The 13,843-nt window shown below is 46.6% G+C and overlaps 1 protein-coding gene across 1 annotated transcript in view; it reads left to right on the top strand.

Annotated features, from left to right (window-relative positions):
* The window catches only part of LOC132827865 (E3 ubiquitin-protein ligase TRIM65-like), a 35,139-nt gene extending 25,048 nt beyond the window's left edge, over positions 1-10,091 (top strand). Inside the window, exons 4-6 of the mRNA XM_060844618.1 lie at positions 3,037-3,217; positions 6,514-6,606; positions 7,872-10,091. Of these exons, the coding sequence (XP_060700601.1) occupies positions 3,037-3,217; positions 6,514-6,606; positions 7,872-8,392 (795 nt within the window). The 3' untranslated portion in view covers positions 8,393-10,091. The remainder of the gene's footprint in view (positions 1-3,036; positions 3,218-6,513; positions 6,607-7,871) is intronic.
* Positions 10,092-13,843: the final 3,752 nt, after the last annotated feature.

Below are 13,843 nucleotides of genomic sequence, written 5' to 3'. Positions count from 1 at the left end.
CTCCAACAATATACTGTTCCAATAAAACACTTATTAAAAAATTACACCAACTTAATTTCAAAACCATACAGCGGCTGTCATTATCAGTGTCTGCCTTTTTTCAGCTGAAGGTCTCCCTGGGTTGCCTTTTTTTTACTGGAAAGATGTTTTATATGGAAAGGTACCTTTGATAGAGAGTGTTTCAATGTCTTGGGTCTTTCTCGATGGCAGTAACTCTGTCGGATTTTCAAAATACCTGATTTTTTTATATAGGCGAAAGAGAGGACTGCAGAGTTGAGAGTGTGGTGCTGGAGAAGTACAGCAGGTCAGGCAACATCCAAGAAGCAGGAGAATCGATGTTTTGGGCAAAGGCCCGTCATCAGGAATGACGCTGACGCTGCGAGTGGAGGGGGTGGAGAGATAAATGGGAAGGGGAGGGGGCTATGGGAAAGATAGTTGAGAGTGCGATAGGTAGATGAAGGTGGGGGTAAAGGGGATAGGTTGGAGAGAGGGTGGAGTGGATAGTTGGGAAGAAAGGACAGGTCATGAGGACGGTGCTGAGTTGGAAGGTTGGAACTGGGATAAGGTGGGGGTGGGAGGGGAAATGAGGAAACTGATGAAATACACATTGATGCCGTGGGGTTGGAGGGGCCCGAGGCGGAAGATGAGGTGTTCTTCCTCCAGGCTTCGGGTGGTTAGGGAGTGATGATGGAGGAGGCCCAGGATCTGCATGTCCTCAGTGGAGTGGGAAGAGGAGTTAAAGTGTTCAGATACGGGGCAGTGCGGTTGTTTGGTGCGGGTGTCCCAGAATTGTTCTCTGAAGCGCTCTGCGAGAAGGCGTCCAGTCTCCCCAATGTAGAGGAGACCGCATCTGGAGCAACGGATACAACAAATGATATGTGTGGAAGTGCAGGTAAAACTTTAAGGGATGTGGAAGGCTCCCACGAGGATGTTGAACCATTCATCAGCTTCACCAACACATCCCACCCCGAATTTAAGTTCACCTGGACCTTCTTAGACACCTCCCTCCCCTTCCTGGACCTCTCCAACTCCATCAACGGTGACCGACTCAACACTGACACCTTCTACAAACCCACTGTCTCCCACACCAGGCCTACACCTCCTCCCACCCTACCTCCTGTAAAAACGCTATCCCTTATTCCCAATCCCTCCATCTCCACCGCATCTCCTCCCAGGAGGACCAGTTGCACCACAGAACACACCAGATGCCCTCCTTCTTTAAAGACCATAATTTCCCCTCCCACGTGATTGATGATGCCCTCCAACGCATTCCATCCACTTCCCACACCCCTGCCCTCAAACCCCACTCCTTCAGAACCACCCTGGTCCTCACTTTCCACCCCATCAACCTCCGTATACATTGCATCATCCTCCGCCATTTCTGCCACCCAGAAATGGACCCCACCACCAGAGGTATATTTCCTTCCCCACCCCTATCTGCTTTCCATAATGACCATTCCCTCCGTGACTCCCTCGTCAGGTTCACGCCTCCCACCAACCCATCCACCCTTCCCGGCACCTTCCCCAAAACCTGCATCCACAGCTCGCCCTCCCCCCCCACACCCTCATCCAGGGCCCCAAAGGAGCCTTCCACATCCATCAAAGTTTCACCTGCACATCCACACATGTCTTTTACTGTATCCATTGCTCTCAATGTGATCTCTTCTACATTGGAGAGACAGGATGCCTACTCGCAGAGTGCTTTGGAAAACATCTCTGGGACACCTGCACCAATCAATCCCACCGCCCCGTGGCCAAGCATTTTAATTCCCCCTCCCACTCCACCGAGGATATGCAGGTCCTGGGCCTCCTCCATTGCCACGTCTAACCATCTGACGCCTGGAGAAAGAATGCCTTATCTTCCGTCTGAGGACCCCAGGTCATCAATGTGGATTTCACCAGTTTCCTCATTTCCCCTCCCCCCCCCCCCACTTATCCCAGTTCCAACCTTCCAACTCGGCACCGCCTTCATGACCTGTCTACCTGTCCATCTTCCTTCTCGCCTATCTGCTCCACCCTCCTGTACAACCTATCACCTCTCCCACCTCCATCTACCTATCGCACTCTCAGTTACCTTTCCCCCAACCCCACACCCCTCCCATTTATCTCACCACCACCCCACCCCCAACTCCAAGTCTCATTCCTAATGAAGGGCTTTTGCCCGAAATGTTAATTCTCCTGCTCTTCAGTTGCTGCCTGATCTGCTGTGCTTTTCCAGCACCACCCTCTGCCTTTTTTATATCCCCAACATCGGTTCAATGTTGGCAAAACAATAAATTCAAACTCAATTGGGTTTTTGTATCCTGGGGCATAATTTAAACTGATTGGTTAAATTTGAATTGTTGTCAAAGCAGCAACCAATGCTGGTATCCATTTCACAGCCAAATGTTACATATTTTCAATTTTCCACTACACTCTGAGACTGCTAGCTAGTCATATTGCAGGTGCTTGTAAGCTAGTCAGTGCAGAATACCATTCACTCTCTCTTAAAGGTATGGTACACGCCTTCAAATTTCATAACTCCAGTTCTGTAAATACTACAGATATCAATGAATATGGGGACATGTGTTGAGATAGAAGAAGCCATGATCTAGTTGAATATTGGAGTAGGGCGAAAGGGCTAAACAGTGTACCCCTGCTCAGATATACCTGTCTCTTCCCATGCCTCTATCTATAAAGCCCAGGATGGTGTGAGTACTTCCTTGACCTGACACCTGACCTTGACCTGTCTTGACTTTTTATCATATCTTCTGTTTCTGCATGACCTTTCGAACTGTATCTTTGTTTTATATTGCCTGACCTCCTTCATTCTACTGAAGTTTATCTCTCAGCATCATATTTCACCTGTGTCTGTGCGTTCCACTTCTGCAGACTATCTGTGTCCCTTTCCAGTCCGTCACTCACCACCTCACCATTCCTGGTTTGGTGACTGGCAAGTTTTGAAACAGTGCTTGTACTTTGGGATGTCCCATGATTGTGCGGGGGTGTGAAAGGAGTTCTTTTGTTTTGCCCAGTCTGTGATGTGTTCCTTCTTAGTTCCCTCAGGAGATTCACTCCTTGAATAAGACACAACAGGACATAGTGCTGCCTCCCTTGGACCTGGCGATAGAGAACAAGCTACAAGGAGTGAAAAGGGCCTTGGAGCAGATTTCCATCCTGACTTACGAGGACCTACAGGACTGCTTCAGGCCACCGCCAGAATCACTGGATGTTTCAGGTGGGAAACACGTTAGATTTCCATGTTCCCTATTCATCCCCATGATGTTTACTTAGTGTTTGGCTGCTAGAGGAAAATGGGGGTCGGTAAGGGAGATCATTGGAGGGGTGGAGGGGGTGGTGGTGGGGGGGGTCAGTGAGTTGAGGGGGCTCGGTGAGAGGAGGTAGTGGGCGGGAGTCAATGTGGAGGGGGGGAGTCAGTGGCTGAGGTCAGTCCAGGGAGTTGGTGGGGGAGTCTGTGGGCGGGGCCAGTGAGGAGGAGTCAGTGGGCAGGGGTCAGTGGGAGAGGGTCAGTGGCAGTGTCAGTGAAGGGGGGGCTCAATGGGGGATGGGGTCAGTGAAAGGGGCTGTAGGATGATGGGGGGAGTCAGTGGGTGGGGTCACTGGGAAGGTCAGTGGTGATAGGGTCAGTGAGGGGAGGGAGGTCAGTGGGGGGACCTGTGTGGGGTGGGGCAGGGGTCAGTAAGGTAGTGCTAGTTTGGGGGAAGTCAGTTGGCTATTGGACTGGACATCACCCCTGACTCTCTCAAGCTCACCTCATGACGCCCTCCAAGCTGCCTCACCAGTACTGCAGAGGTTAAAGGTCAGAAACAATGGGTTGATTCCCTTGGTTGGCCCCTTAGGATGCTGTAAGCGCCCTCTGTTCTCTGGGAAGTTCATCCTCTGCCCTACCCTCCACTGGCAAAATGCACCGTGCCCCCTCCAGCAAGTCTTGACTACACTCTCAGCTGCACGTAACAAGTCACAACCTGCCTTTATGTAGCATCTTTAGTGTGAAAGGTCTCCCGAGACCCTCTATGGCAGTGTTGTCACTAAGCCACAGAAAGAGAAAGACAGAGGGTTGGTCCAGGAGAGAAGTGGTCAGGCAGATCGTTCAAATGGAAGTCAGAGAGAGGCAGACCATTTTAGTGAGGAGCTTCCAGAAGTCGTGGTTAGAATGGATGAAGGTACAGTTGAGGTGGAAGGGACCAAGGGAATGGAGAAGATACCAAATAAGCCAGAATAGGAGGAGTGCCGTGGTCTCAAACGTCTGTGGGGCTGGTGAAAGCTGCAGGGGGTTTGAGGACCCGGGAGTGTTTGAACACAAGGGTGAGATTTTTAAATGTTATAACCTTCAAAAGAAAAACTAGAAGATTGAAACAAGTAATTAAATGGCTTCCGGGACTCACTGTGGTTGTGCAGATGAAAAGAGACATTCCTGAGAAAGTGTGATGGTGAGTCAGTGATGATGAACAATATAAAACGGGTTTGGGTGTGTGCCTTACACAGTATGATGTAAACTCGCCAATTGTATTCCGACAAAAATCTATTTTTACTTCTGACTTACAGTTCTGCACTTTTTCCTGCTTTCACATTTGCAGAAATAATATCAGCAATTTGATGAGTAATGTGGCAGGAGTGATGCATAAAGAAAAATTGGATTAGTTATCACTATATTCATTGGAGTTTGGAAAGATGAGGGACAATCTCATAGAAATATACAAAATTCCAACTGGACTAGACAGGTTAAAGGCTGGATGTCATCTTCTGCATCCGGTGCACTCGATGTGGTCCCCTCTACATCGGGGAGACAGGACGCCTTCTTACAGATTACTTCAGAGAATGTCGCTTGGACACCCACCAACCCCACCGTCCCGTGGCTGAACACTTCAGCTCCGCCTCCCACTCTGTCAAGGACATGCAGGTCTTGGGCCTCCTCCGCTGCCAAATCATTACCACACGACGCCTGGAGGAGGAACACATCATATTTCACCTTGGGACCCTGCAACCACACGGGATAAATGTGGGTTTCAACAGCTTCCTCATTTCCCCTCCCCCCACAATATCGCGGTCTCAAGCCTCAAACTCGGCACCGCACTCTGGACCCTTCCATCACTCCCCCCTCTGACCTATCACCTTCTCCCTCATCTTCATCCACCTATCGCTTACCCAGCTACCTCCCCCCAACCCCACCCCTCTCTCATTTATTTCTCAGCCCCGAACCACAAGTCACATTCCTGATGAAGGACTTGTGCCCGAAACGTGGATTGTCCTACTCCACGGATGCTGCCTGACCTGCTGTGCTTTTCCAGCACCACACTCTCGACCAGTGACTAGGGAGTCCAGAACCAGCGGGTCACAGTTTAAGGATGCAGGTTAGGCCATTGAGCACTGCGATGAGGAGAAATTTCTTCACTCAGAGAGTGGTGAGCCTGTGGAACTTTCTGTCACAGAATGTAGATTGAAGCCAAAACATTGAATGTTTTCAGGCAGGAGTTAGATGTAGTTCTTAGGGTAAAAAGGGATCAAAATGTATGGGGGAGAAAGCAGGAACCGGGAACTGAGTTGGGTGGCCAGCCATGAATGGTCGAGCAGGTTGGAAGGGCTGATTGGCCTACTCCTGCTCCTGTTGCTTATGTTTCTAAATGACTTAATGGTATGTGTCTTAATGGTGAGGCAGAGCTATGGCCATGAAGGAAGCAAGTCCCAAACTCCCGATCTCACACCTGTATGAGATGTCCTGCTCCATATGCCTAAAGATCTGTAGGTCTAGAATCAGCCTGTTCACTCACATGAAAACCTGCAGCAGAAGATTATGACCCTGAAGACTCAAGGGCAGCCAGTGGTGAAGAATCTCCTCCAATGTATCTGCATTCCTCTCATTCTTGAATGTTGAGCACTCCAGATTTCAGTCGCTTGATCATTGATGTGTGCGCCATCAGTTAACTCATCCTGAGTTCTGAGCTCTCTCACTGTTCCTCTTCTGCCTCTCTAATTCACTTTCCTTCTCTAAAAAACATCGTAAAACCTACCACTCTGAACAAAGTTTCGATCACCTGTTGTAACATCTCCCTATGTGACTTCAGGCCATGTTTTATTTAATAATGTCAGAGTGCATTGGGATATTTCATTATATTAAAGGAGCCTTCTAGAGGGGAACCCCAATTATTTGGCATTTGCTTAGCTAAAGATCGGATTAACTGGCAAGATCGCAAGGTCCCGATGCTTGGCTGAACAAAGTTATCTGGCATTCAATTATCCAGAATTCGATCAACCGAATGAAATACTGCCCATCTATGTCCTTTGAATAATTGAGGTTCCTCTGTAAATATGTCTTTTATGCTAAAGTTCTGGCACATGTGATGCATAAATGTCTATGGTGGACATAAACTCGAAGCATGATCTCAGTGGGTGTTAGCTTGGATTTATTTTGTACTGCTGCTTTGTGTTCTCAAGATTTCACTGCACCAGTGTACATGCTGGTTAGCACGTCTATAAAAGTGACCTTTATTTTTGTAACAAATCTCTTCGGTACAGAGTCCGTTTCGACTGACAAGCACGATCCTGTGAAACCTCTCAAACCGCAGCCACTCCGAGCGAATTTGCACATCAGAGCACCATTCCTGCAGAGTGAGTGCAGTTCCTCAGTTACACACTGATCGAGTATTCCACATGAATATTGTGGTATTAAGGTCCAGCTAATGCTAGTATTTCAAATTCAGAAATGCATTTCCCAATATTAGTGATTGCAGATCTATAAAACATTCTCATTATTCAGTAATATGAGTTACATTCTGTGTAACTGTATAATGTCACTATTTATTCAGGGTAAAAGTTTATTTCTTCATTGTTTCATGGGATGTAGATGTCTCTAGTGAGACCAGTGTGCGTGGCCCATCTCTAAGTGCTGTTGGACTGAGTGACTTGTGAGTTACCTGTGAGTTAACAAGGTTAAGACCAGAAGATTTCTATCCCTAAGGTATTAGCGAGACAAACCTTGAGATGATTGCTTTATTGAACCTGCCAATGAAACTAGATTTCAATCCCAGATTTATTAATTGAATTTATTACCGCTAGCTGCCATAGGGAGATATGAACTGTATCCTGAGGCTCTCGATTACTAATTCAGTTACATTGCCACCACCGCTGTCTCCTCACCACAAGCAGTCTAGATTACTTACAGTGTGGAAACAGGCCCTTCGGCCCAACAAGTCCACACCGACCCGCCGAAGTGCAACCCACCCATACCCCTACATGTACCCCTGACCGAACACTACCGGCAATTTAGCATGGCCAATTCACCTGAACTGCACACCTTTGGACTGTGTGAGGAAACCGGAGCACCCGGAGGAAACCCACGCAGACACGGGGAGAACGTGCAAACTCCACACAGTCAGTCGCCTGAGCCGGGAATTGAACCCAGATCCCTGGCGCTGTGAGGCAGCAGTGCTAACCACTGTGCCACCGTGCCACCCATAGAGTCATACAGCATGGAAGTCCAAACAGTCCATGACGACCACAGTCCCAAATTAAACTAATCCCATTTGCCCGCGCTTGGCCCATATCCCTCCAGATATTTCTGATTCATGTATTTATCTAAATGTCTTTTAAACATTATAACTGTACCTGCATCCACTACTTCCTCTGAAAGTTCATTCCACACACGAACTGCCTTGTGTAAACAAAATTCCACCGATGTCTTTATTTAAATCTTTCTCCACTCACCTTAAAAGTATGCCCCCCAGTCTTGAAATCCTGCATCCTAGGGAAAAGACATGTACCTTACTTGTACCCCTCATTACTGTGTGTTCAGAGCAGAATGGAGGATTATTCACTGTACAGTTATAATTCAACTGTAGTTGTGTAAATTCTCAATTGCCTGTCTGCCCCTGCAGGTTACTGTCAGCTGACTTTTGATGTCAACACAGCACACCGATTCCTCTCTCTCTCTAAAGGCTGCCGCCGAGTATCCCACAAGGAGACGCAGACGTACCCGGTCCACACTGAGCGATTCGAGAAGGACTGGCAGGTGATGTGCCGTGAGAGTTTCAACAGTGGCCAACATTACTGGGAGGTGCTGATCAGCAGCCAGTGGGTCTACCTGGGAGTCACTTACAGAAGAATCAGCAGGCAGGATGCTTCTGCCTTGATTGGCAGGAACAGTGTCTCCTGGGCCCTGCAACTCTTCAACAAGAGCTATTCAGCATGGCATGACAATCAGGAAGTCAAACTGCGGCCAGCAACCTACAGTCGGATTGGGATCCACCTGGACTACACTGCTGGGATCCTGAGGTTTTACGGCATCACCGATACCATGACTCTGATCCACACTTTTCAGTCAGTCTTTACCGAGCCACTGTATCCTATCGTTTGGGTGGGAGAGAATGTTGTTGTAACATTTTGCCAGCCTCCATAATGATAGAGGCTCCTTTTCAGACATAGCAGAGTACAGTCTTGGGAAAGAAAGTCTGGCATTTATACTGTGCCCTTCATGATCACAGGATTTCCCAAAGCATTTCACAGCCAACAAAGACCTTTCACATGCAGGACAAAGGCGGCGAAGCACAGGAAGATCCCAGAAATAGCTGCATGATACTGTCAGATAGCTTACATTTGTGACTTCAGGGGTCTAAATTGGCTCTCACATCCTCTGCTTTTTTAAATTGAACCTGTGCGATCCTGGGTGTCAATGGTGAGAGGGGGGAGTTCATGCTCAAGTCCTGTGTAGGTGCGATGTGATTACTTTTGGCTTATTTATTTGTGTTATGTTAGTGGGGCTGTTGTGAGGGGTGTTCTGGGGGGAGGTGTTCCCTGGACCTTCTGATCAATTTGACACTGAAGAAATGAGATAAAGTAACAGTAAACCAGTTTGTGGTGAATGAATAAGTCAAATGCTAGCACACGATTTTCTTTTAGCCATGCCAAGACTTGGTTTGGGATCTTCCACAAAAAGAAAATTGACAGGAATGTGCCGTAAAACGCAAACTTGCAACTGGAAAGATTTGAGAAGTAAACTATCCAGATTTCCATGGCTATGCATAAAGCTGACTAAGTCACCACCTTGTTTCAGTCATCCGCATTTGCTTCAGTTGTAGTACTGAAGGTTCTACTTATGTGACCCTTGGATTGGATACTAGCTGGGAGGCAATCAGTCTGGTTGATATGTCAACTCATAATGGAGGCATAGAATCATACAGCACAGAAGCAGACACTTTGGTCTAACCAGTCGATGCCAACCATAATCCCAAATTAAACTAGTCCCACCTGCCTGTGCCTGGCCCATATCCCTCCAAACTTTTCCTATTCATGAACTTATCCAAATGTCTTTTAAACTTTGTAACTGTACCCACATCCACCACTTCCTCTGGAAGTTCATTCCCCACTCAAACCACTCTCTGTGTAAAAAAGATTGCCCCTCATATGGGGTGGTACAGTGGCTCAGTGGTTAGCACTGTTGCCTCACAGCACCATGGACCTGTGTTCAATTTCCACTTTGGGTGACTGTGTGGAGTTTGTGCTTTCTCCCCGTGTCTGCATGGGTTTCCTCCCACAGTCCAAAGATCTGCAGGTCAGGTGAATTGGCCATGCTAAGTTGCCCATAGTGTCAGGTGCATTAGTCAGAGGGAAATGAGTCTGGGTGGGTTGCTGTTCAGAGGGTCGGTGTGGATTTGTTGGGCTGAAGGGCCTGTTTCCCCACTGAAGGAAATGTAATCTAGTATTTTTTTTAAATCTTTCGCTTCTCACTTAGTATGCGTCCTAATCTTGAAATCTCCCACCCTAGGGAAAAGACACTTGTCATTCACATTATCTGTACACCTCATTATTTTACAAACCTCGATAAAGTCATCCTTCAACTGCCTACACTCCAGTGAAAAAAAGCCCCAGCAGAGAGATGCCATTTTCAGGACACTGTGAGGATACAGGTTTATAGCCAGAGTAGAAGGTCAGTGTAAGCAAGTTGTTGTAGTTAAAGGTTGTGAAGAATCCAGATGACAGAAAAAATGAGGAGGGTCTTGTTATTTTTTCCTTGCAATCAAATGAAGCAAATGATGTGTATCCATAACTCCTGCTCTCTGTGTTCACACACTAATAAACCTAATGATCCGTATCCAGTATCATCTGTTCAAAGTCTTTTCTGGTGACTGAAAGATTGCTGAGGGGTTTACGTGTTTAAGGCATGGCGTCAAGTTCCAATCACAAGGAATAGTCGCTGTGTTACACTGCAGGTAGTGAAATAAATGCTTGTAATTCTTATTTGCTCTTCACAACCACTAACATCTGGAAGTACTTCACAGCCAATGAAGTATACTTTCTGACTTGTAGTCACAATTTACATTATACAATGGCCACTGGTGCATATAAAGATCCATTGCAAGCCAAAACATTATGTTTTTGTGATGCTTGAGAGATAAATATTGACTGAGAGACCGGGGAGAACTCCCCTGCTGTTTGAATACTGCCATGGGATCTTTTATGTCCTTATGAGACGGCAGATGTGGATTGGTTTAATATCCCTTCTGAAAGATGGCACCAAAGACAGTGCAGTGCTCCTTTAAGGCGAAAGTGGGTCCCGCAGATGCTGGAGATTAGAGTCAAGATTAGAGTGGTGCTGGAAAAGCACAGCAGGTCAGGCAGCATCCAAAGAGTAGGAAAATCGATGTTTTGGGCAAAAGCCCTTCATCAAACCCTGTACTGGTATGATAGCAATCTGACAGAGAGCGAGAGAGTGCTAGCACTGAGTCTTTGATGGTATAAAACACTTGTGTACCTATGCGTTCTCCCTCTTTCTCATGAATTCTGTATCATGCCTAAACTGAATGTGTTACATTGGTGTATCTCATAAGGGTATTGTCCAATTTTGCAGTGTGAGCAATCTTAAATCAGCAACAGTTTTCATGATAGCAATGCCCTTTCCTGCCTGAGGCATGTACTCTGGTTACAGTTCAGTATTGACTCTCTGTCACTGCTTGACCCAAGCGATGCCGATGACAGGAGGATCAGCTGTTTTGTGGCGATATCTGAAACTCTTGGACTGCTACTACTCGGTTCACTTCTGCCTTTTCCCAGCTGCGGTCCCAGATTCTCTTTCAGAGCAGCAAGCAAGTAGTTAACAACAGAATGCATCAGACAGCTGCTTCACAGTGAGAATGCAGGCCAGGGAATACAGGAACAGCAATTCATGTTGGTAAAGCACCTTCAGCAGAATCAACCATCCCCAGTCACTTTAGAGGAGTGTTAGAAAGCTGTATCTCCTGTCACCATGCTGGGATGGGAAGTCTTTGCCACTGATGTCAAGGTGTGCATCTGGAAGTGAAGGTACATGTACCACACGAGGCTTGCAGCAAACCTCCACGCACACTCTTTCTGTCCACTCTAATCTCCACTGCGCTATCTGTCCAGCTAGCTGCCAAACTGCCTATTCTGGAGCCACTCCACTCTAATGTTCAGCCCTACTCTAGAATCCAGTTTCACTCTTGACCCCAGCCCCACTTGCACCTATCCCTTGTGTACTGCTCTGCTTGGGACAGTGACAAGAACCCAAGGCAGATTGTGACCAGATACAAGTCTCTTCTATGTTCCGGTTTCAAATCTGCTTGACAATATGACACTGTGAGATGTAGTTAACTACTGAACCATCAGGAAACTCACTTTGTATTAGTTAGGGCCATTATGATGTTACTGAAACATTAGCAGTGAGCTCACAGGGACTGTGTGGGCAGTGAGGGCGCCCCCTGTGGAGGTAAGAAAGGCATGTTATAATGGAAAGGTTTTTAACACCACGCCACAATGAGATATATGGATTGGGGACCACAACTCTTGGCCACAAGGAAAAGATTTTAAGAAGCATTTTATAGAGGAGGGGAAGGGAATCCCCACGTTTTGGGCCCAATCAACTGAAAGCGTGGCCAATAATGGTAGTGGGATTAACATCAACAATGCTCAGGTAGCTAGAGACTTTTGAGGGTTGTAGGGTTGGAATGGATTACCGAGGTAAGGATAGGTGAGGAAATGGAGGGGATTGAAAACAAAGAAGGGAATTTTACAATGGAGGTGTTACTTAATTGGGAGCCAGAGTAACAATGAGCACAGCGCTTGATTGGTGAGTTGGTGTGAGTGAGGTCACCCCAGGGTTTGGACGAATTCTAATATTATAGGACACTATTCAGCTGTGCTCGGAATGGATAGATCTAAAGGTATCAAAGGTGTGAATGAGGGTTTCAGCAGTAAATGATCTGAAATGGACAAAATCAGGAAATGTTAGGGTGGTGCCCAAGAAGTGATAGCAGGAATATTTGGTTGGAAACTCGTCCTGGAATTCAAATATGGCACCGAGGTTCTGAACAATCTGGTTCAGCCTCAAAACAGTGGGGTGAGGGATAAATCAGTAGTTGGGGAACAGGGCATCAAAGAGAATGGGCAGAATTTTAACGTTGGACCCCAAAGGCAGTGTGAACTGGCCACCAGATTGGAAACCTGAGTGGTTACAGAGTAATGGTCTCCGAACTCTGTGTTAACGGTAAACCTTCTGTCCAGGTTTACTGATCAAGGCGAGTGGATTATGACCCACATGTGACTGTACAATCCTATGCTTAGCTCAGATAGACCTCAAATGGAAAGTATGTGTGACTGAAATAATCCTGAAAAATGGAACATTAAAGCAATGAAGGGAGGGATGTAAGCTCAAGTTACCATGGTCCTACCAGATGATAGGCGTGCTCTGCCATTACAGAGAAACAATTGGTGGTGGTTTAACCTAAGGGTCACCACATCCTGGGCAAGGGGAAAGGTTGAGAAGGAGAGGCCTTCATGGTAACTTCAGCCATGGGCTCATTGTGTTGACATCACTCAGTATTGCACAAGCCAGCTGCCCAGTCATAGGTCGTGAAAGATTTTTGAAGTATAGTCAGTCACTGCTACAATACAGAAAACGATGAAGTTAATTTGTGTATAACAAGTTCCCACAAACAGCAATATGGTACCAATGTTTATTTGATTAATTAAATGTTGTCTCATGTACCTCAGTTCAGTGAAATGTTTTGTTTTGCGAGCAGTATAGACAGGTCATAGCAAACAAGGAAATACATACAGATCACAGGTTGTTTAGACCGAAAATACAAGGTAAGGGCTGAAAGCACGCTTTTCAGCCCATTATTTCCATACCAATCCTCCAAAGACCATCCCACGCAGACCCACCACTCCAACCTATCGCTGTATCCCTGCATTTCCAACCTATGCTAACCCATCTAACTTGCACATCCCTGGACACTGCGGGCAATTTGGCATGGCCAATCCATCTAACCTGAACATCTTTGGATGGTGAGAGGAAACCAGAGCACCCAGAGGAAACCCATACAGATATGGGGAGAGTGTGCAAATTCCACACCAACAGTCGTCCATGAGTGAAATTGAACTGAGGTCCCTGGCGCTGTGAGACAGCAATAATCACTGAGCCACGTGCCACTCTGACTAATCACTAATGAATTTAGAATGAAAAGTGAAGATGAAGATATGGTTTGAATAGTTTCAAAACCACAGGAAAATGTTTCTTTCAGCTTCCCTGGTGGCCAAGCAAGGTACTGCGTCCAGCAGAATGAAAGTTTGCACCATCCCAGTTTAGATGAAAGCAAAATTCTGTGGGTTGTGGAGATCTGAAATAAAAGCAGTGTTTCTATCCTTCCAATTTTTACTCAGTGTTGGATTGAATGAACGAATGCCTTCTCTTCCTCCCCTTTCACCTATCATTTTCCTTTCTTTACTTTTCATGATACACAATTGCACTTTTGCAATGAGTTTGACTCCGGCTCCCTCACTTAATGACAACACCATCTTCCTTTGTTCAATCATTAGGAGCAACGTGAATAAGAAA

The sequence above is a fragment of the Hemiscyllium ocellatum genome, chromosome 25, assembly GCF_020745735.1.
Source record: "Hemiscyllium ocellatum isolate sHemOce1 chromosome 25, sHemOce1.pat.X.cur, whole genome shotgun sequence".
Taxonomy (NCBI): domain Eukaryota; kingdom Metazoa; phylum Chordata; class Chondrichthyes; order Orectolobiformes; family Hemiscylliidae; genus Hemiscyllium; species Hemiscyllium ocellatum.
This window is presented reverse-complemented; position numbering and strand designations above follow the sequence as displayed.